Genomic DNA, 24,679 nt, shown 5'->3' on the forward strand with positions numbered 1-24,679 from the left:
TATAAATAGGATGCCTCTGGATTGCTAATTAAACATTTTTTTAGCCAGTTACATAGAGGACTATAAAATTATATCTTATTAATTGTGCATTCTTAATTAAATTATAGCTTAACTCTATATCCAAATTTAGTGTTACTGTCACTGAGTATATTAGATATTCTTAGTGCCTGTCCACTTTCAAGGCAATATGATCAACAGTTTTCTATTGCAAATACCCAAATCTCAGGCTGGCACCTACTCTCGTTTTTTCACCTCCTAGATGAGATCATCACAAACGTAACTTGAAGATACCCATACAGTGTCTTAAAATGCAAACCACTTTGAACTAGGCATTCACGTTTATATGGGCACATTTATATCTACAAATAGAGATATAAGCTCTATAAAAATAAGGACTTCTTAATTCATTGCAGTATCCCAAAACCTAGAACTAGCACAAATATATATTCGTTGAAAAACTTTAGGAAAATGTTCATATTAAAAACAAGAGTAACGACAAAAGGTTCACAGCACCTGGAGATAAGCAGTGAAAGATGTAAATGATGTTGCATCCAAACGATGGAACATCATCACACAGCCGTTTGGAAGAACACTGAACGATGTAGCAAATAGTCACTGTATACATAAGTAAAAAAGTAGTGCACAGCATTGCATACGTAGTATCAAAAATTTTAGAGAAAACGCCTATTTAAAATACATATGCTTTTTTTTTTTGATTGAAAAAAACTCAGATTATCTCTGGTTGGTAATATTGCAGGTGATTTTTATTTTCTTCTTTATACATCTCCAAAATTTTCTACAATTTTCATGTATTACTTTAAAATGAGGAATGTATTGCTTTTAAAACTGCCTTTTATAAAAATGTGCTGATACTGACTAGCCGAATAGAATATTGGTTTTTGTTTATTTTTTTTTTTCTGAAAATATTTCTAAAAACTTAAATGATTTTGTTACGAAAGCCAAAGTAGTATTTGTTGCCTGTGGTTCTTGCCTTCTCAGGTTAAGGCAACATGACCAAAAACAGTACGAGGACTCCAGAGAGATCGCAACCGGAAAAATGGATAGCCCCCATGGCAAAGCATTGGAAGAAGGTTTGGATGATTATTTGACCCGCCTAATAGAAGAAAGGGATACTTTAATGAGAACGGGTGTGTATAATCATGAGGATCGAATAATAAGTGAACTTGACCGGCAGATCAGAGAGGTTTTAGTAAAAAACAGTGCCAGTAATGAATAACATTTGGGAAATCTTTATAGAGACTCCAGGTCTAAATTTTAATTTTATTATAAGACCCTCAAAAGGGGGGTAAAATGGATTTTTACCCAAAAATTTTCAATTTTTTTATAAGCAAAATTTTGTATGTTACTGTATAGTATTTATTTGATTTTATTACTTTATGCTACCTCTCCCACACTGGTTTTATTGTAATTGCTTTTTGTACACTCATTTTAAATGACTCTTCAGTGTTTCTCATAATTTACAGTCTGATGGCTAACTTTCAAAACGGCTTTTCACTAAATTTGTTATAGGAAAAATGACTGCAGTGATTTCTAGTTACATAATTTTTCATGTTGAGCCAAAAAACTCTATGTTGCACTTTAACAATGCTGTGTCCTTGTTCCATTTGAATGTAGATATGTTAAAAGTTGAGACCAATTGTAAGTGTAACCAGTTTTATTTAACTCACTTTGGATGACCTGTCTTATTTTTTCCCTTTAACTTGTAACATTTGCAAGTGACCAATTTGCAGACAGAAAGTAGAATCAAGGCAGAGAAGCCATATGACATTGGATAAGAGGTAGTCATTTACTTAAATAAAATTAATACAGATTAAACTTGTTTCAAGAGCTATTGAACTTTCAAATTTTCAGCATACTCTTTTATGAATATGAAGTAATAGGTTAACATGGTTTTCTCCGCCATTCTTGTGCTCAAGATTGCATTGTATTCTTTTGTTGGAATTTAGAGATTTTTTTTTCCAGCAATAGTAATGTTAGTTGCTAATTCAGACGCTTTCTAATACAGAAACAGACACTAAAGGCATTAGCTGAGAAAACAGAGTAAAAATCTACTGTTTTTTACTCCCCCTGATTTTAATGCGTCTTTTTCAAAAGTACCTAAGATTAAGTCATTGGGTTTACATAATGCCATGTCCATATAACTTCAGGGGCTCCTTTGCATCATATTCTTCAGAGCCAGTATTGGCCCTCAAAGCAGCACTTTCCACCTCCTTCTACAGGGTACCGAAAAGGTTTATTAGCAAATTCACAGATTAGGTGAGTCTTACATATGCAGTTTTAAAAATTCTGATTCCCAAAGATAGTAAATTTAAGTATATGCTTTAGGAAGTATATATTATTTACCAGTAACCTTCATAAAAGCAGAATAGGCTATTTGGTAATGTTAATTTTCTCTTATCTTCCAGTAGGTATATTTCTTGTTTGTGAAGTTAAAGTTCCTACCTACTTTATATGCTGTCCTTATTAACAAAGCACTAATCGTTTAAACCAATCCAGCAGTAAATAACAGGAAAAAAAAGGATGACTGAATAAGAGGATAATGAATCTGTGAATCGTAGCAGGAATTTGAAAGATTAACTGTGATAGACATTTTCTCTCATTGATTTTGTGCTGCATGAATAGAACAGAAGTGTTCTGTTTCAGAAGGTCTCTGGTAAAGTACTGTGACTGTTTACCTTTGGGTGTATTGTGTGCTGTGTGTGACCGTTTTCAAACACTAGAGGGGGCCTTAGATTTAAATAAGCAAAAAGAATTTTTTTGAAAATAAATATGTGGTTTGTTTTGCTATCAGTAATGTGACCTTTTGGCCGTGTAACTTAACAAATAAAATCATAATGGTATGCATCTTTGAGTTCTTGAGCAGTCCATTACTTTTGCTTCCACGCAGCAAAATGCAGGGCAGAGTGCTTGCCACTTCCCATTTCAAGTCACTTTGTATTTTTGTTTTTTTCTCAAGTGCTTACGTTGCAGATATTTTTATATGTCATAAAAATTGGGAGTGTGAAACTTAACACCTTTGTAATCCTTCAGCTACAGCCATTACATTTGTAGTGACATTTAACATATTTACATTGATTGCTTTACTGAATTGTCCATGGCTGGAGTTACAGACTACAACCACAAGTAGACAAATGAGTGAGTGAACAAATGAATGAGTTTCTTAATTAGTGCATAAAACAGCAGACCTTTACCAAATATTTTAAAGTGAAATAAAATGTACCTTTAAGATTTTTGTGATTATATTTGATGGAGAAAGTCTACTTCCCATGTCTAAAGCTGGCACATACTGCGTTGGAGTGATATGTCATTTCTACCAGGTATATATGTTAGTAATTTGTAGCTGGACCTGAGTTCCTGTTGCTTTCAACAGAGGTGGGAGTTTATATCTGATTTAAGGACATACAGAGAATCTGTTATCAAGGGGAACCAGTCCCTGGAGAAGGACATCATGCTAGGTAGAATAGAGGGTCAGCAAAAAAGAGGAAGTCCCTCAGTGAGATGGATTGACACAGTGGCTGCAAAAATGGGCTCAAACATAGCAGCAATTGTGAGGATGTCACAGGACCAGGCAGCATTTTTTTCTGTTTATAGATGGGGTCGCTATGAGTCAGAACCAACTAGACGGCACCTAACAGCAACAGAAGCTCTGCACAAATTCAGGGCGGATAGTCTAGTTTGACCAGGTGATTTTAGTGAAAGTTAATGGCTACTTTTTGATCCTGAACACTAAAGGTAAATTGTAGGATCTTTGAAATTTAGAATTGTAATACCTTCATATTTTCTAAAATTAAATCTTATTACCCTTTAGAAAAGAGCAAAAACAACAAAATAAAACCAAAGCAAATAAATAAAAACGACTGTTTAATTTAGCAGATAGTCCAGGCTGTGGACTTAAATGGTAGAGGTAATTTTTTGTAACAAATTACTAGTTCCCTAAGTTAGACTTAGTATCGTTTCTGTTGGTGGTGATCTTATTGTTGGTTGGTGGTCTTCTTAATTGGTAAATTTGTGTGGTGGTATTGAATAAAGTCTAGTTGAGTGATTTTTAATGTGTTATGACTTGAACATTTAAATCCATCTTTGATGTTTGTGTTTTGGCAATTGTAACATAGCCCTTGGAACCCAGGCTTTTCAATGTGCACTTACTCTCCCACCTGTTCTACAGCAGAACCATGCAGCTTCTTTCTACCCAGTGGGCCCTCCACTTCCATGACTCAGGAGATAAAGATGTAAGGCATCTGTCTTGGTGTAAGTGGGAAGATACAGAATCGTTTAGTAACTGAAGTTTTCACTGAAACCAGAAGAACTAGATCTCTCCCTGCTTTTGTTATATAACGTCTCTTTGGCGTCAAGTTAGAATCCACTTTTGTTAGGAATGTAACTGTAGAAAGGCTGCTATATACTTCAGTCTCATTTTATTTGGTTCTCTGGGGGTTGTCTTTATGTTTTCATTAGAAATGTTTTTACAGATGTAGGCTCTTCAGATATGAAATTGTTGAAGTGGAGACTCAGAAGTTTAGCTTTCAGGTTGAAGGGGGGTGAAAATCTGTTTAGAAAGATTAATTCATAGATAAATAATTTACTGACTCTGATACATTAATGTACCATAATCCCTAGAGGCTTTTAAAGATGTAGTCATTATATTCTTAAGGTTTCTAAAAACGTTAAACCTGTCATTCATAATAGGAGAGAACTAAAATTAGAACCCATTTATAATTTCTTCTTAGAAACATTTCATCCACAAATTCATAGACAAATATTTTTTCTTTTCCAAATAACTTATCTAATAGTTGGACCGCACAGCCACTTTCTTGATTAACATGTTAACTAGTCAAAAGCAAGCAGATACACTGGATGAAGTGCTGAATTTTTCCCTCAATATTTTAGATTAAAACTTGGCTACAGCTAGCAAAATATTTTTGCAAAATCCTGCTTTGCCATTATTCTAAATTTTATTGAATGCCAACTGAGTAGAGAGAGCCTAAGCCCGTAGATTCACAATATACTGTTCTTCAGCAAATTCTCATATTAGGGAATAGATCGAGTGGGATTAAAAGTGTTATTAAAGTACTGGTTTCATTTCTATGAGTTCTTTCTGTAATACGTAAAAATGAGAAGGATTTGGTTACTAAAATTTCCATCCATTTGTGAGAAATTTTGAATTCAAACAAGATGATTATTGCATTGCTCATTGCTTGAGTTCAATTCAGATTGTGAGTAAAATGTGATGTTCTGAAGATGGTATGTCCAGTCAAGTATTTGAGCCATTAATATTCAGCAGATATCTTTAGTCATCTTGTTTATATTGGATGATAATGTAGCAGACTGGTGTATTCACCTGATTGTTGCCTGGAAGAAGGAAATTTTGATTCCTGACTTAGCTTCATTGTTGGCAGATGAGATTAATGATCTTTTCTTGGTCTGTGGCAGAAGTCTATTTAGGTAACTAACTGAAATTTGTCAAATTTGCGCAAAGAAAATAAAAGCCCCAAATAGGAAATAGCTTTGTAAATAGTTTTCAGAAGTAATTTAGCCCAGGGACTTTCTTTTTGCCATTAAAAATTGAATTTTCCAGTCCACGTTTAACCTACCACTCTTTCACTGTTACCAAGTCACACTTTTCTCCCTTATCTCCTTAGAATAGGAATGTGTGCCTATTGGCACCAGGGACAAAATTTGCCTTAAGAAGATACTTTAAAGACCCCACGTGGGGGGAAGCCTACAGCCCAATTTTCCTTTTGTCTATATTTTTCTTTGTAAGGTCTGTAAATTTGTCATATGATTTATGCTGGTTCTGCTATTATGCCTTGTATTATTGCTTGAACCTCAGTGTCGTTATCTAGATCTTTCTGAGCATTTCTGTGAACACAACACACAGCAGTATAATTACCATATTATGGAGAAGCAATTGTCAACCTATACATTCTGAAATGAATTCCGAATTTGAAATTTGCTCTACAGACACACAGATAAAATAAATTGAAGAATTAATCCACTCAACCAATATATATATTTTAGCAACTATATAAAAGTGCTTTATTTACTGTAAAATTCTATATAATTATGAAGAATGAGATTTACACATTTCCTCTGATACTAGTAAATTGTGAAGGTGACGGTAGATCTCGAGTCCCTTCATGTGGTCACAGCAAAGAATGACCAAAAAACATATCTGCATTTCCTTCTCATCCTTTACCCTGATTGGTCTACCTCTTCTTTGATAGCATCCTATGATGCAGTGTACACAAAATCATTTCCAATTACATTATTATTAAAAGCTCTGATAAGTTGCTTGTTTTATGTCAAAAGAGACTTTTTCTTATATTCAGTAAGAGTATTTGGATACTAAATTTGATGCTTAAAAGTGTGTTTGAACCAGAGGAGAAGTTTGTGTCATAAAGTACATTGGATTAGCTGCTAGTTTCATGGAAACTTTAGAGGTCAGCTTATAAGGAGGCTAGAAAAGACAATCTGTTGATAGGCCTGTGCTCCAAGAAAGCTGGCTAGCAACAGAGGGGTAGTGTTGGCAAACTCAGGTAGAATCTAATGTCTTAAAATCCACGGGCTATAGTGCATTCTGTAGAATGTAGCAGTAGCCATCTTTGGGTACAAGTGATATTAGTGGTCAGGCAAGAAAAAGCGTTGAACAAAATGTTACATCCATTCCTGATAAAACTCCCAGCGGACTAAAAAATAGAAAGCAACTTCCTCCACCTCATAAAGGGCGTCTATGCAAAACCGACAGCTAATGTTGTACCGGTGAATGACCGAGTGCTCCCCGCCGCTCCCCGCCGCCCACCGAAAAAAAAATCAGGAACAAGACAAGGATGTCTGCTTTCACAATTTTTATTCAATATCGTACTAGAGGTCCTAGTCAGTGCACTAAGGCAGAAAAATAAAGGCAGATTGTAAAGGCAGAAGTGAAACTATCTTTGTTCACAGATAACATGCTCATCTATGTAGAAAATTCAGTGGAATCTACAAAAAAGCTACCAGAACTAATAAGTGAATTTAGCAAAGTCGTAGGATACAAGATCAATATACACAATCATAACAGCATTAAAAATATGAACTATTTAGGAATAAATCTGACTAAAGTGTGAAAGACCTGTGCACTTAAAATGATAAAACATTGCTGAGAGAAGTTAAAGAAAACCTGAATAGTGAGACATACCGTGTTCATATACTGGAAGAGTCAATATTGTTAAGGTGTCAATTCTCCCTAAACGGATCTTCAGATTCCATGTAATCTTCTCAAAATCTTAGCATGTTTTCTTGCAGAAATTGAAGAACTGATTCTAAAATTCATAAAGAAATGCAAAGGACCTAGAATTGCCAAAGCAGTTTTCAAAAGAACAAGATTGGAAGACTAAGACTGATTTCAAGACTTAACCACAGTCATCAAGGCCACAAGTATATGGGCAGGTGATTTTCAACAAAGATGCAAGGGCAAATCAATGGAGAAAGGACTGTCTTTTTGACACATGGTTGTGGAAAAATTGGATATCCATATGTAAAAACATAGACTTTGAGTCACACTTCATACCATATACAAAAATAAACTCAAAATGGATCATAGATCTTAATGTAAAATCTAAAATTATAAAACTTCTAGGAGAAAACCTTTGTGACTTTGGGTTAGGCAAAGATTTCTTAGACATGACACCAAAAGCAGGAAGCATAAAAGAACAAGATGATAAGTAGAACTTCATCAAAATTTAAAGTTTGCTTTTCAAAACACACCGATAAGAGGATGAAAAAACAAGCCACAGCCTGGGATAAGATATTTGCAGGTCATTTATCTGATAAGGGACTTGTATGCAAAAACATAAAGAGTTATCAAAAGTCAATAAACAACCCAATTTATTTTTTAAAAAATATTTGAACAAATGCTTCACCAAAGAAGATATGTGAATCTCTAATAAGTACGTGAAAAGATGCTCAAAATCATTACCGTTAGGAAAATGCAATTAAAACCACATTGAGATATCACACTATCCAACTATTAGAATGGGTAAAATTAAATAGACTGACCACATCAAGTGCTGACAAGGTTATAAAGGAACTACAACTCTCATACATTGCTGGTGGGAATGTAAAATGATACTTTGGAAGACAGTTTGGCAGTTTCTTAAAATATGAAGCATATTCCTACCATTTGATTTGCTATTCTCCTCTAGGTGTTTATCCAAAACAAGGCATATGGCCATATAAAAACCTGTACGTGAATGTTCATAGGACCTTTATTCGTAATAGTCTAAAGTAGAGACAACCCAAATGGCCATCAACAGATGAATGGATAGACTATGGCATAGTCATACAATGGAATACTACTCAGCCATAAAAAGGGATGAGTTATTGATGTGTGCAACAGCATATGTGAATCTCTGAACAGTTATGCTGAGTGAAAGAATCCAAAAGAAGAGTATACACTGTGAGACCCATTGCCATCAAATGAATTCCAACTCATAGCAACCCTCTACGACAGAGTACAACTGCCCTATAGGGTTTCCAAGGAGCAGCTGGTAGATTCGAACTGTGGACATTTTGGTTAGCAACCAGGCGGTTAACCACTGTTGCCACCAGAGCTCCCTGTAGGATTCAATTTACAGAAAGATCTAGAAAATGAAAAATGAGTCTATGGTGACAACAGATGAGTGGTTGATTAGTATTGGGGTGGGAGGTGAAGAAAGGGACAGGATAGAGGGATTACAAAATAGCACAAGGAAATTTTTAGGGATTGATAGATGTATGTTCATTATCTCGATTGAGGCGATACTTAGTGCGATTTCAAGGTAAGAGATATGTTTTCTTTGATACGTTATCATCACCCTATTTCATATCATAACAAAAGGAATTATTTTGACACTACTATCGCAGTGGTTAAGAGCTCGGCTGCTGACCAAAAGGTAGCTGTTTGAATCCACCAGTCACTCATTGTAAACCATATGGGGCAGTTGTACTCTGTCCTCCTATAGGGTGGCTGTAAGTCAGAATTGACTCAACGGCAATGAGTTTTTGGGTTTCTTATTATAAGGTGAGAGCCTTGGCGGCTCAGTGGTTAAGAGCTGGGCTGCTAGCCAAAAGGTTGGCAGTTTGAATCGACCAGTTGCTCCTTGGAAACCCTATGGGGTGGTTCTGCTGTGTCGTATAAGGTCACTATGAGTCAGAATTGATGGCAGTGGGTTTGGTTTTGGTTTACTAGGTGGGAGGAGCCCTGGCAGTGCAGTGGTTAAGTGCTCAGCTGCTAACCGAAAGGTCAGTGGTTTGAATTCACCAGCTACTAAGAGGGAGAAAGATGTGCAATCTGCTTCCATAAAGATTACAGCCTTGGAAACCCTATAGCGCAGATCTGCTCTGTTCTGTAGGGTTGCTGTGAGTCGGTATTGACCCAACCACACACCACAACAAATTGTAAAGTGGCACAAATGGTAAAGCACTTGACTACTAGCCCAAAGTTCTAACCTACCCAGAGGTATCTCCAAAGATCTGTTTCTGAAAGCTTACAGCCTTGAAAACCCTATGAAACAGTTCTACTCTGCACACATGGGGTTGCTGTGAGTCAGAATCGACTCAAGGGCAACTAACAACAACAATTAAAAATAAGGCTCAGATCATTTGCAAGCATATCATACTCATTTTCTTCAACGTTGTGTAATTTGCCTTGCCGTATTAATACTACTTCAATTAAGGTTGTTTCCCCCTTTGCCTTGCATACACGAATAAGCCCAGTCTAAAATTGCTTCTTATTATTTACTAGTTCTTATCCTAGTGTCCACCTATTCTCTGTCCTTTCATTTTCCTGTACTTTTTACAGAGGCTTTTGATTTTTTATACTTCTGTGAAATTCAAACATCCATTTTAAGTAGGTGCATCCATCTTAATGCATTGTGTGTTCTGATACGATTGTGCTCAGGCATTTATAAATCGAAATAGATAGCAGTTTATTTAAAATCACTTTATTTCTCCTTCATATTATAGCTAGACATTAACTTTATTTTCTAAAATTTGTGTTTAGGTGGGCAATATTGCTTAAGAACTTCATTTCAGGATAGTAAAGGAAGAGTTACAAAGTATTTGTTATAAAGAAGAGGCTTTGTGTCTGACGGGGATGAGAACTAGTGCCTCTTGAAAAGCTCACAAGTGCACCTTATGAGACATAAATTAAAATCTTTATACCATTTTGAAATTGTGTAATTCAATGATGTAATTTTGAAATAGAAAATAGTTGAAGTGTTTATTCAAAGATAAATGATGCTTTATACAATGTACACATTATACATTCCATTACAGAGTGGAATATCATACAGCAATGAAAATGAATGCAGAAAGCAGTAATTCTCAGTATGCCTCCCCCCAGTCCATCAGTAGCATCAGCATCACCTGGGAATGCAACTTGCTCAGGCCCCACACCTGGATCTACTGAATCAAACTGGTGGCGAGGCCTGACAGTCTGTGGTTTAAAAAGCCTTCCAAAAGGCAAACAAAGCCAAACCTTTTGCCATTGAGTCGATTCCGACTCATAGCGACCCTATGGGACAGAGTAGAACTGCCCCATAGAGTTTCCAAGGAGCACCTGGTAGATTTGAACTGCCAACTTTTTGGTTAACACCCACTACGCCACCAGGGTTTCCAGACAAGCCTTCCAGATAATTCTAATTTACGCTAAAGTTTGAGAATCACCAAACTAGAACTATGTCTACTGCTATGGGTAAATCTTAGAACTACACCACCAACTCCCATTAATAAAAAGCAACAGGCAGAATAATGCACATAGTACAATACCATATATCACGTTTGCATAGTGGTATGTATAACATGATTCTGGAAGAATAGAACAAATTGCCCCAGAGTTTAAGACTTGGGCCCTGGCTGAAGACAGCGAATGGTTTAAATACCTCCTAGAGTCTTGCTATTGGAACTGTCGTTTGTGGGACGACAGCATCAGCATCACCTGGGCGCTTGTTAAAAATACTGACTTGCAGACCCCACCTGAATTTACCGAATCTGAGTTTGCATTTTAAAAACATCCCCAGGTGTATTTTATGCACAGTAAAATTTGAAAAACACTGGACTAGAAAGCCATTCCACAGTGGGTTACCTCCTCCCCCCATGGAAATATTTCACACCTGGCTCTACACATGCACACAGGCACGCACGCACGCACGCTTAACAAGAATTACTAGAACTGGTCCTATTACACCAACTCAGATAGTCTATATAAGGAGACGAGGGAAGTGAGGTGGAAGAAATTGTTGGAGGTCTGAGTGATCAACTTAGGGAAGGATGACACTGGAGCTTTTTCCTGTGGTATGGGTTGAATTATGTCCCCCCAAAATGTAAGTCCTAACCCCGTACTTGTGACTTTGTTTGGAAGTAAGGTCTTTGAAGATGTTATCAGTTAAATTAACATAAGGTCATACTGGAGTGGGGTGGGTCCTAATCCAATATGACTGTTATGAAAGACAAGAAGATAAACAGAGACACAGAGGGAAGACAGCCATATGAAGACGGGCCGCGATAGAAGTGAATTGTCTACAAACCAAGAAATGCCAAGGATCAGTGGTGGCCACCAGAAGCTAGGAGAAAGGCATGGAACAGATTCTCCCTTACAGACTCTAGAAGGAATCAACATGGCCAATACCCTAATTTTGGACTCCTAGCCTCCAGAAAGAAACCCTGGTGGCATAATGGTTAAGTCCTACAGCTGCTAACCAAAGGGTCGGCAGTTCAAATCCTGCAGGCACTCCTTGGAAACTCTATGGGGCAGTTCTCCTCTGTCCTATAGGGTCACTATGAGTCGGAATCGACTCGACGGCACTGGGTTTGGTTTGGTTTTGGTTTAGCCTCCAGAACTGTGAGAGAATAAATTTTTTTATTGTCTTTGTTATGGCAGCCCAGAAAAACGAATACACCGCCCCCCCTTCCCTTTTCCTCCTCCTTTCCTCTTCCCCTCCTGATTGGAGATCCAGGTGTGAAGGATTCTAACGTAATCACTCATAATGTTTGATGGTGCCTGCAAAAAGGGAAGACAGTTGTTTTGCTCCTCTTTGGGACATCTATTAAGGCTTTGGATTTACTGGCTGCAGCTTCCTGATGAGAGATGGCGGGGTGAAGACAGCAGAGGGGCAGTCTGCATCAGTATTGGAGGTATGAGGGTCCTGTGAGTCAGGGGAAGGTAGCTAGGCTGAGCCAACTTGCTGGGACCATCAGAGAGGTACATGAATGAGAGGTTACTGGGTATATATACTTCCACCCCTCACCCCCACCCCAGGTATTAGAGTTGAGGAGGGTCCGAAGAGGCCAAGCTGAAGATGGATGTTTCATATCAGAGACGGGCAGAGGGGGAGCTCCATAGGTTCCTCATCATCCATTTCCCAAAGAAACCTCACACTTGTGACTGAGGAGACTGTTGTCTTTGGACCTGCCACAGAGCATACATCAAGGGCCACCGTGTTAGAGAAACTGCCACAATGCCAAATGAGACCACGAGGGTGGCCAGGCAGATAAGTCGGTCCCTTTTGCTGTCTCCCTCATCTTCTCCAACCTACGGGAGAAGGTAGAGGGGGGAGGAGGGGGTTCCCAGAAACTGCCGGGCCACCCCTGAGAGTGCTTCAGGGCTTGTAAGGACTGGAGTAAAAGAGCAGTGGTGCCTTCTGCCCACCCAGGGGATCCCCCACCTCACAAGTCAACCTAAGCTGGCAGAGGGAAGGAGAGTAAGTGAATGCTTTTTAAAATAATTTTATTTTTTCAGTAGGTAGTATATTTACATGGTTTAATATTTAAAGCAACTACAGGCTACAGGTGAAAAATACACCTTCTGCACCCCAGTCAAATGGTACTCTTCACCAAAAGAAAACTAGCAGTACAGGGTGGTCCCAGTTATGTCTGTTCAGATACCACCTGACCACTCCACTTAAAATTTCAGCCCCTCCTCCACCCCACCCTAGCATCTCTGACCACATTACTTAACCTGCACTATTTGTTCCATAGCGCTTAACACCTTTTACCATACTACATTAGTTTCTTTTTATTATAATTGTTTATTGTCTGTTTCCCTCTATTGTAATGTTGTTAAACTGCTAATTAGAATTTGTTGAATTAATGAATGAATGGCTGAATAGAGGTAGGTATGTAGAAAAAACTTAAAAGAAAACACACCAAAATATGAATGGTAGCTCCTTTTAGATGATGTGATTATGGGTGATTGTTATTTCCTTCCTTATACTCCCCTATATTGTACAGATTTTCTGCATTGAACATGTATACCTTTAAAAAAAAAAAAAAGCCAATTTTGAGCTTTTTTTCTATAGTTGCATTTTTAAAATGAATATTTTTTATAAATATAAAATTACAATATAAACCTGAACAAGCATATGCCATCCTCTGCCAGCACCCACGGTGGTCATCCCTCTCATTGGGAAATGTTGCAGTCCCTTCACAGAATTTGTAAAGTGGTCTAGTCTTACCAGTAACGCACGTGTCGATATTAGTGATAGCTTTACATTTATTGTGTTTTTATTATGCATTATATTGTGTATGAAGAACTTCACAGGAATTTGGTTTATATATTTTATAGAAGAGGACTACTGTACAAGTTTTAGAGATATTAGGTATTGTGTTCAGGCTACTAAGCAGTAGAGTCATTTTGGAGCTCAGAAGACCAGATTCTAGCTTGGGCCTCTAACGTTGTCCATACTACCAACCTCTGATAACCCTGCCAGTGATGCAGAGAGCTACATTATAAGTCACCTCAGCTGAATTAAGGCAATAGCCTCCTAAAAGCTCTCTAGGCATCTGCCCTTACCCCACAGAGTCTAATCTCAAAAATGATCCCTGACCCTTCAGCTCCCTGTACTTTCTGATTCCCCACAACGCAATCGGAAGCTTTGCTGCATTCATTTATGCTCTGTTTTCTAATGTCTTCATAAAGAGATCTTTACACCCATTCCCTTTTCATCATTATCTCAACATTCAGGAATCATCTTGGTACAGTGATGTCACCTAATTTGTTTTCCATGCTGAAAATAAAAATAGCAATCAGAGTTTCTGCATTAACATTCTATGAGCCAGGGTCCCGAAAATGTTATTATTATTTTTTAATTCTGGTGAAAGTAAACACAGCCAAAGATATACCATTTCAACAATTTCTACGTGTACAGTTCAGTGACACTGATTACATTTTTCAAGTTGTGCTACCTTTTTCACTATCCTTTTCACATTATTTCACCATTGTCTTAAACTCACTGTCCCCTAAGCTTCCCATTCGTTGCCATCCCATCCCATGTTGTTGTCAATTTGATCTCATAGGTAATTTCTTTAAAAGAGCGCAATGTTTAAAGCAGATGTATTTTACTAATTAAAATAAGCTACTTTTTGTGACCATGTATATCTTCTATAACGAGGGAAACGTGTACATGTGGTGTGTTTAAAGGTCGTTAAGCTAGAACTCTAGGTAGATCTTTATGAATCATTCTAGATATTCTACGTTTTCAGAGACCTCCTGAGATAATGATCTTACAATCTTTTTTCATCAAGCTGCAGCAGGGTTTAACATCTCTGAGAATCAAGGAATATTTCTATCTGCCTTAGTTCTGCTTGCCACTAGCAAGTCTGAATGGTGCCTTTGTGGCTGTGGTCAGGCATTTAGGCATGTGCTGAAGACAAGAAAAAAGGAGCAGGAGAGAGACACTTCCTTTTTTTTCCTAAAGTAATGGGGTAGACGGAGTAATGACAATAAAAAGAAAGGTAAGTAGGGGAGAGAAAAAAAAGAGGAAAGACACTACATGAACAAGTAGCAAATATTCATTGAGAGTCTTCTGTGCTAGCACCCTATGCTGGGTGCAGCCAGATGCCAAAGAGTGATTAATAGTCTGTCCTCAACGAGTCTCTTGTAAGAGGGGAGCTCACAGTATAGTCTTTACTCCTTGTCTTCTTCCATACACTGTTGTTGTTGGGTGCCCTTGAGTTTATTCCAACTCATAGTGACCCCACATGACAGAGTAGAACTGTCCCGTAGGCTTTTCTTGGCTGTAATCTTTACAGGAGAAGATTTCCAGGTCTTTTTCCCACAGAGCTGCTGGGTGGGTTTGAACTGCTAAGCTTTTGGTTAGCAGCCAGGCGCTTAACCATGATGACACCATGGCTCCTTTCTGCAACCTTAGTAGGCATTTATAGAGCATCCGGCTGTAAAGGAGCTGGAGTAAGCGAGCAACTCCTGGGGATAGATCCTGGACAGTTAAGTGGAATAAAACTTTTGATATTGTAAAAAAGTTTGAATGCTTTAAATTATCCATATGTAGATTATCCCCCTTCGTCTGTAGCTTTATTTTATTGGGCATGTCTTTTTATCTGATTTAATCCTTGATTAACTTTTCCCTTAGCACAGTATTACATATGCTTAGAATATTTCAAAATAACCTTACTATTGATCTGGGTGAAACATAAATAGGTAAATCTGGGATAGGAAGGAGAATCACATTACAGCTCCAGAGCTAAGCATAAATGATTTACTGGTTCATTGTTTGGGAGATTTTGTCCTAGGGTGCCTCTTTCTCTCCAGGAAATGGAGGACTGTTTGCAAGGCTGGTGTAAATCCTTCCTGCTCTCTGCCTTCTGGGAGATGATAAAAACTCAGCTGGTCATTGTCTGTCATAGAATGTTCTTGATAAGCAACTTCCGATAGTTTTCTTCAAAAGAACCCAAATTTCTTTGGCTTTCCCTCATGAGCCTTTATTTTTAATGCTATTATTTTTTGCAGAAACATTTTTTAGTGCTTCACACCTTCCTGAAGCTGTGGGGCCCATTCTATCATCAGTGTTAAAGTAGATGTTTGAAGTTTGTCAGTTCTCACTGGTTAATTCCGTTTTGGTTCTGATTTTCAATTATTCTTCCATTTTTACATCTAGATAAAAGATTTCTTTAGGCACAAGGGTTACCAGCATTACTGCTGGCTTTTATGCTCTTTTGAATCATTTGTGACCTGTCTTTTCTGCTATAGTCACGCATGCTGTCTACAAACCAAAACCAAACCAAACCCAGTGCCGTTGAATTGATTCCAACTCATAGCGACCCTATAGGACAGAGTAGAACTGCCCAATAGAGTTTCCAAGGAGCACCTGGCAGATTTGAACTACCAGTCCTTTGGTTAGCAGCCGTAGCACTTAACCACTACACCACCAGGGTTTCCATGCTCTCTACACACACAGCTTTATTCTTCCCCTGGCTGCTCAGCCCCGGTGGTTCGGTGGAATAGTTGTGGAGACTGGGTTCAGGCTCCGGCATTGGTGCTTACTGTCTCTGTGGCCTTGGTTAAATTGGTTAAGTTCTCCGTACCTGCACTGGGCGTTTGAGAGCGCTGTGAGAGTGAATGTGAAACTGCTTTGGGAACTGAAAGCAGAAATATAAAGACCTTCCATCTGTTCTTTTTTTGGAGTGAGTTTCTTGAGCCTCTCATCCTTTCCTATCAAAAGGGTTTTCCTTTGTTTAAAATATTCCTCTAGCCCCTTTTCACCTAGTTAATACCCACCCGGCCTTCAGATGTCATCCTAACTGTCCCTGAATTGGGGATGCCTCTCCTGACCGCCTTACTGGTCATTTCCCCTTAAAATATGCTTTGTAGCATCATGAACCTCTCCTCCTTAGCTCTTGAGTTAGTAATAATTTTCCACTGATTTATAAAATCATTTTATTTTTGGAAGTCAGCATAGCGCTGGAGGCAGACCACCTGTGCCTGTTTCTGCACCTATATGTATAAAAAAAATAATTTTCACAGTACCGAGCACATAGAACTGTGGTGAGAAGTAAGTGCATCAGTGCATATAAACTGATTAAACCTGTGCTGGCCATGTGGTCAGCCCTAAGTGGCTGTTGCCTGCCATTGAGTGAATGTTGTTCCTCTGTCTGCATCCACCACTAGAATGGAAGCCCTGTTGGAACCATGCCTTGTCTTTCAAGTACAAGCATGGTGCCTGGCTTATAATAAGTGCTTAATAAAGATTGATTGAAAGTAATAATGAATAATTGAATTAATGGATTCAAATTCTGAACCTTTCATCTTAAAATACTAGGATCATGCTTTCTATTCCATTATTCACATCACATTAAATCATGTAAATGTTAAACAGCAGAGGGCTTAAAAACCAAATGTTTTAAAAAAAATTATTTCCCAGAGTTACAGCTAAATCCCTGTTAGCTATTTGTATACACTGTGAACTTCGATTCAGTTGGGTACTGCCTAGTTATGAGTTACTTGTGATGAAGCAAATAATAATCAACAAACATTTACCAGAGTACAAAGAATTTTGCAAGGCATTTAGAATACAAAAATGAATGACTGTCTATTCAAGATGCTGGCTGGGAAGAAGTTATAACATGGAAGTTCTAACATAGTATCAGACAAAGCTCCTTGTGGTAAGTACCAAATAAGTAGACAAGTTCTATCCGGTAGTGAAAGATAGTAGAGAACTTTTAGTCACAGATCAAGAAGATGAAAAACTTCAAAATTATTCATTGTTATGGATTGAATTGTATCTCCCCAAAATATTGTGTTGTAAATCCTAACCCCTATACATAAGGATATGATCCCATCTGGGAATAGGATTTTCTTTGTTATGTTAATGAGGCTATATTAGTGTAGGGTGTGTCTTAATTGTGAGATACAAAAGGAGGAGTTTAGGCAAAGAAGCAAGGAAGCACAAGTGGGGAAAGATTGATGTCCCCTGGAATTACCAAGAAACAGAGGAAGAGGAGCTGAAAGGGACGAGATTTTCTCCTAGGGCAGACAGAGGCTTCCCCTAGAGCTGGTGTCCTGAATTCAGACTTATAGCCTCCTAAACTGTAAGAAAATAAACTTATGTTTCTTAAAGCCATCCACTTGTGGTATTTCTGTTACAGCAACACTAAGGATTGAAGACACTCAGGTTTGGTTCTCCCCCTTACCAAGTCCATCATTTTGGTAAAATGTGAAATGACTGAATTACTTTTACAACCCTGATCTGTCCTATATTTGCTATTTTTTACCTAATGGTTTGGTCTAAAGTTTTATAGAGTCAAGTCCGTTCTTTAATCATCTCCACGGTATCAATTTTCTTAGTCATAAAGAGCAAAATATTCTAATGATTGTAAATGTAAAAAGGAAGCTTACATTGAAGCAGCAAAATTTTATTTTCATTGTTGTTGTTAGGTGCCATCAAGTCAACCCTATGTACAACAGAACTAAACACTGCCCAGCCCTGCACCATCCTCACACAGGATGTTAGGCCTGAGCCCGTTGTTGCAGCCACTGTGTCAATCCATCCCGTTGAGGGTCTTCCTCTTTTTCTCTGACCCTCAGTGTGCCGAGCATGTCTTTCGCTAGAGACTGATAACACGTCCAAAGTATGTGAGACAAAGTCTCACAATCTTCACTTCTAATGAGCATTCTGTCTGTACTGCTTCCAAGACAGATTTGTTCGTTCTTCTGGCAGTCCATGGTATATTCAATATTCTTTGCCAACACCATAATTTAAAGGCGTTGATTCTTTCGTGGTCTTCCTTATTCATCATCCGGCTTTCACATTCATATGAGGCGACTGAAAACACCATGGCTTGGGTCAGGCGCACCTTAGTCCTTAAATTGACATCTTTGCTTTTTAACACTTTAAAGAGATTTCTTTTACTTATTTTAATTAGTTCACACAAAGTGCATCCCTCTTTGTTTTAATGTAATTGAGTCTGTTTCAGTGAAGTATGAAAAATGTTTCAAGTTTGTGGTTTAAATACAGGGCACTTCATCTGGCCAGTTAAGTCTTCCTAGGCGAGGAGCTATCTTAAAAGTGCTACTTGGATAATATTATATCTGATAAACACTTTTGCTTGGTTGAGCAGATGGGTTTAGAAGATAAAAATTAGATCAGATGTGGCAGTCACTGTGTTGCCTAGTTGGTGACCTTTCACGCCTGTGTAACTTGCTTATCTCCCTAGACAGGCCCCAGATACCAGATATTTGGATTCCCAGCCTTCCTTCCAGCTAGTGCTTGGGCATAAGACCCAGTGGGACCTGAGGAGAAGTCAGCTGAGGAGCTTCTGGGAAAGGCTTTTATCCATAATTTTTTTTTTTAAATGAATAAACATACTTTTTCTATCTTGACATGGTTGTTACATGGTTGTAAAATGTGGTGCCTGGAGCCCTAGCAACTTTTTTGAGACTTGAGGATAAAGACGGACATGTTAGACGTGGAAAGAATCCCGGCTCCTGATGACATCCTCAAACTGCTATACCCACCTTCCTGAGGTATGAGAAAATAAATGTACGACTAACTGCCTTTAGTTGACTCTTCCATTGCAAGCAACCAAAACCATGTGATATATCCATATCCCTGGCCATCAGAATATGAGACTAAGCAACTTATTTTCAAAATGGGCCCATGTGAATCAGTGAAATGTTTAGAACATGGCAATGGCCTGGCCCATAGGAGTTAGGAATTGTGGGTTCCACCATTTCAGTTGTAGCATCAACTAGGATTGGTACTGGGTAAGTCAAGTAACCTCCCTAGAGTATACTTTCCTTTCCTGTAAAATGAGGGATTTGGATTAAGGATATACACTTAGGTCCCTTTTATCACTAATGTTCTCCGATTGTGTGTCTCTAATAGTGTCACAGGTTGGGGGAGGCTTATGAAGAAGTACTCTTTGGATCAACATCTGTGGAAGGAAAGGGAAGAAGCAGGAGAAGAAGAACTGGTGTGTGGTCTCAGTGGAGGCCTCAGCCAAATCTACGGGGACTTGCAAAGCTGGGATGTTGGCATGAGAAGGCCTGGCATTTCTACTACCACATCAATCAGTCACTGAGACAGGCTGCCCCAGGAAGGATGTGCAACCTTGGGGGAAGTGGCTGTCTCTGCAGCTGAGACAATCTGTGTATGGGCTGATGGCTGAGAGCTTTCTGTCAGTAGCACTCCCAACAAGTGAGGAATATGCATTCATTCCTGAAGGGGGAGTTGAGCAGTACATCACAGCACTCGCCATGGGTAGGAACAAAGTTTAGTTGTGTTAACAACTAAAGGTCGATATATTTCTTTCCATTCTAATCACTGACTTAAAAAAAATTTTTTTTTCATTATGAAAATTTTCAAACTTCCACAAAAGTAGCGAAAATCATATAACGAACTCCATATATTCATGCCTCGCCTCGATCTACACACCACCATCCTTATTTCATGTATTTCCCACATGTACACTTTTTCCCTCTGCTGGGGAAATTTAAAGCACAACCAAGATATATCACTGATGGTTGATTAAATTCAAAATAATTACTTATGGCATCCATAATTTCATAGGTTTTCATTGATTAGAATATTATTTTTAATCACAATATCAATAACATATAGCTTTGTGGGGTTTTTTTGTTTTTTTTTTTCCTCCATGAGTTCATTTCAAAGGTTTCTCATGCAGCGGGCCCCATTACCAGCCAAGCCAATTAGGGGCAAATTAGAGTAGTGTGTTTTGCCTCCAGTGTTCCGATGAGCAATGGCAAACTGTGAAGCATTGCCTGGTACATGGTGATTTTTTTGGTTCCCAAGGTCAGGAGATCCAGATTTTAAAATAGTGTTTGTTTTGCTATGCCCTCACTTTTCAAAAATTCTTCTACATAATGGCTATGTTCAATCATTCTCATTTCCAAACAACCATGTCCCCTGACACTTCTAATAGAATGGAGGGTCTTATTGCCAAAAAGGGATCCCAAACAAAAGGGGATAACTAACAAAAAGGAAAGGTAAGAAGTCAGCTGGAAGGTATAGCAAGATAGACATTGGGAGGAAGTTCTGACTGAACACATCTCCTGAACTGCACTTTATTTTAGGAATTCACATGATGGATCTGCTATTTACCTTGTTTTCCAGAGTATATATCTTTAACCCAGTTTTTTTCCTTCCCTTGTGGGAAGCCTGACTGTAAAGCTATACAAACATTTCTGAATTCTTAAGTGATTGTCAAGAAGCATGAAGAAGGCCTGAGTGTCTTTTACCACTGCCGCACCTTACCTTTTTATCCGATAAAGAGAAGATTAGTTTCTATTTCCGGAGTATCCTCAGCTCTGTGGGTAAAGCACGATACACCATGCTCTACTGAAGGACCGATGAAGACTGGAGACTGCAGTGCCTGTCCTAAAAACGCTTATGGTTCAATTGTGAGGAAAAGCCAGGCAAGCTTGGCAATCCAAAAACAGTTGCTTGGACGCACACACAAAAAAATTGACTTTAATTTATATAGGAGTCCCAGGTAGTGCAAATGGTTAAGCACTCAACTACTAACAAAAAATTGGCTGTTTGAACAACTGGACTAAACCAAAAGCAAAGAAGTTTCCTGAATAAAGTGAATGCTTCGAAGGCCAGTGTAGCAGGGGCAGGGGTTTGGGGACCATGGTTTCAGGGGACATGTAAGTCAATTGGCATAATAAAATCTATTAAGAAAACATTCTGCATCCCTCTTTGAAGAGTGGTTTCTGGGGTCTTAAATGCTAGCAAGGAGCCATCTAAGATACATCAATGAGTCTCAACCCACCTGGATAAAGGAGAATGAAGAACATCAAGGACAGAAGGTAATTACAAGCCCAAGAGACAGAAAGGGCCACATGGACCAGAGACTACCTTATCCTGAGACCAGGAGAACTAGATGGTGCCTGGCTACAACCGATGACTGCCTTGAGAGGGAACACAACAGAGAACCCGTGAGGGAGCAGGAGAGCAGTGGGATGCAGACCCCAAATTCAAGTAAAAAGACCAGACTTAATGGTCTGACTGAGACTAGAAGGACCCTGGTGGTCATGGCCACTAGACCTTCTGTTGGCCCAGGGCGGGAACCATTCCCAAAGCCAGCTCTTCAGACATGGATTGGACTGGACAATGGGTCGGAAGGGGATGCTGGTGAGGAGTGAGCTTCTTGGATCAGGTAGACACTTGAGACTATGTTGGCATCTCCTGCCTGGAGGGGAGATGAGAGGGTAGAGGGGGTTAGAAGCTGGTGAAATGGACATGAAAAGAAAGAGTGGAGGGAGAGAGCAGGCTGTCTCATTAGGGGGAGAGTAAATGGGAGTATGTAGCAAGGTGTATATAAGTTTTTGTGTGAGAGACTGTCTTGATTTGTAAACTTTCACTTAAAGCACAATAAAAAAATTAAAAAAAAAGGCTATTTGAACCCACCCGGAAGTGCTTCTGAAGACAGGCCTGGAGATCTGCTTCTGAAAGGTCAAAGCCTTGAAAATCCTGTGGAGCACAGTTCTACTGTGGAATACATGGGGTTGCCATGAGTAGGAATTGACTCCACAGCAACTGGTTTGGTTTTGGTTTTTACTAAATTTGTATGTAGATAAAAAATCTGAAACTTCTTAGATGGTTAAAGATATGAATCTGGTAAAAATATATGTCCACGTAACACCTTCATGCAGTTGCAGAGTACACTTGGGGACTGAAATGCAAGTCTTGTATGATTCTTCCATGATGCTCATGAAAAAGGTTTTATTTGGAAGTGTGTGTTTCAGCATCACAAAATGGAATATAGCTTTAATAGCAACTCTTCTAAGGTTCATTATCATTGGAGGCTGGGAAAAGACTGGTGAAATTATTTTGCTTCTAAGAAATATTGACTTGGAGTATTAGATGGAATAAGTCTAAGAAAAATATTAGCAGACCATGCCCAATAATGTAAAATAAGATTATATATCATAACCATACTGAGTTTAGTCCATAATGTAAGGTTAATTTAACATTAGAAAAGTCAATTACAGAAATTCATCACAGTAATAGAAATCATGTGATTATCTCAGTAATGAAAAAGTGTTTGATAAAACTGAATATCCATTCATGACAAAAACCTATTACCAAAGAAGGAATAGAACTATACTTAAAGAACTTGATAAAGTGTATCTACAACAAATATCACAAAAGTGAGATGTGGAGGGCATTTCCTTTAAAGTCAGAAATAAGACAAGGGTGCCTGCTACTCCTAATTCTGTTCAACCTTGTATTAGAGATGGAGGTCTTCTCCAGTGCAGTTAAGGCAAGAGAAATGAGTAAAATGTACAAGGATTGGAAAGTAACAAAGTTATCATGACTCACAAACAAAACCATGAGTAGAAAAAAAAATATTCTACGGATAAGGCATTAGAATAACAAGTTGCTGAATACAAAAATAAATGTACAAAAATGAATTGCATTTCTATACTGCAGCCCTGAATAATTAAAAATGTCATTTTTTAAAGATGTCAGTTACATAGCATCAAAATATATTCTAGGAATAAATAAGAAAAGATGTGTAAAACTTCTATGAAGAAAATTATAAAACTTTACTGAAATATATTAACCAAACCAAATGCACTGCCATCGAGTGAATTCTGACTTGTAGCAACCCTATAGGACAGAGTAGAACTGCCTTGTAGGGTTTCCAAGGAGTGCCTGGGGGATTCTAACTGTAGACCTTTCGGTTAGCAGCCGTAGCTCTTAACCACTATGCCACCAGGGTTTCCAAATATATTCGAAAAGGCTTAAATCACAACATATACCATGTTCATGGATTGAAAAGCTCAATATCATTAGGTGTCAGTGTTCCTCAAATTGGTATTTAGATTCAATACAATTCCAATAAAAATCCCAAAGAATTTTTTTTTTTCCCTGTGAAGCTGACAAGCTGATTCTAATATTTATATGGAAAATCAAGGGGCCAAAAGGGAATTTAATTTATTAGATATCACCCTTTACAGTGAAATTATAATAATTGATACAGTATGGTATCTGTTTAGGGATAGACAAGTTGATCAAAGGAACAGAATAGAGAGCGGGGTGTGTGTGTGTGTGTGTGTGTGAATTAATATACATATATGGATACTTGGTTTATGGTAATGGCCATTGCATTTCAGACACTTTTTAATGAATGGCGCTCCATATAGAAAAAATAAAATTTTATCTGTACCTTAAACCACATACGAAAATCAATCCCAGGTGGATTAAACACTTAACTATGCAAGGTAAAGGAAAACTCTTAGAAGACAATGTAAGTGATTCTCTTAATGACCTAGGATTAGGATTAGAGAAGAATTTCTTAAATAAGACTCAAAAACCACAAACTATATAGACAAAGATTGATAAACTACATTAAAACTAAGAACCTCTGTTCATCAAAACCACCCATAAAGATAGTGGAATGACAAGACACAAATCAAGAGAAAATATTTGCAATATATATAGCTAACAAGCGGAAACGGGCAATGGAAAGCAGACCCTTCACAGAAGAGGAAACCCAGATGGCCAATAAACATATGAAAAGATGCTGACCTTCATTAGTAATTGGAGAAATGCAAGTTAAAATCACAAAAAGAAGCCATTTTGTAAACACTAAATTGGCACCTACAAAAAATTATATATATATATATATATACTGTGTATATTGCTAGTGAGACAGTAAATCAGTCAATCATGTATGGAAGACAATTTGGCATTATTAGTAAATAAAGATGCACATACCCATGACCCAGTAATTCCACTCCCAGCTATCTACCCTAGACCTAGAGAAATTATAGAGTGTATACCAAGAAAAATGTGTAAGAATGTTCACAACAGTATGATTTATAACAGAAAAAAAAAGGAAATAAGCCAAATGTCCACCAACAATCGAATTAATGAAG

General features: G+C 38.1%; 1 protein-coding gene across 6 annotated transcripts in view; it reads left to right on the forward strand.

Annotated features, from left to right (window-relative positions):
• The window catches only part of CEP120 (centrosomal protein 120), a 77,231-nt gene extending 74,366 nt beyond the window's left edge, over positions 1–2,865 (forward strand). For 4 of the 6 annotated variants that reach the window (XM_023548733.2, XM_023548742.2, XM_003404765.4 and 1 more), the window contains one exon: positions 1,000–2,865. In XM_023548733.2, coding sequence (XP_023404501.1) covers positions 1,000–1,237 — 238 coding nt within the window. In that variant the 3' untranslated portion in view covers positions 1,238–2,865. The remainder of the gene's footprint in view (positions 1–999) is intronic. The other 2 variants (XR_010319224.1, XM_064275872.1) reach the window with 1 other exon arrangement.
• Positions 2,866–24,679: the final 21,814 nt, after the last annotated feature.

This window comes from Loxodonta africana, chromosome 2 (assembly GCF_030014295.1).
Source record: "Loxodonta africana isolate mLoxAfr1 chromosome 2, mLoxAfr1.hap2, whole genome shotgun sequence".
Taxonomy (NCBI): Eukaryota; Metazoa; Chordata; class Mammalia; order Proboscidea; family Elephantidae; genus Loxodonta; species Loxodonta africana.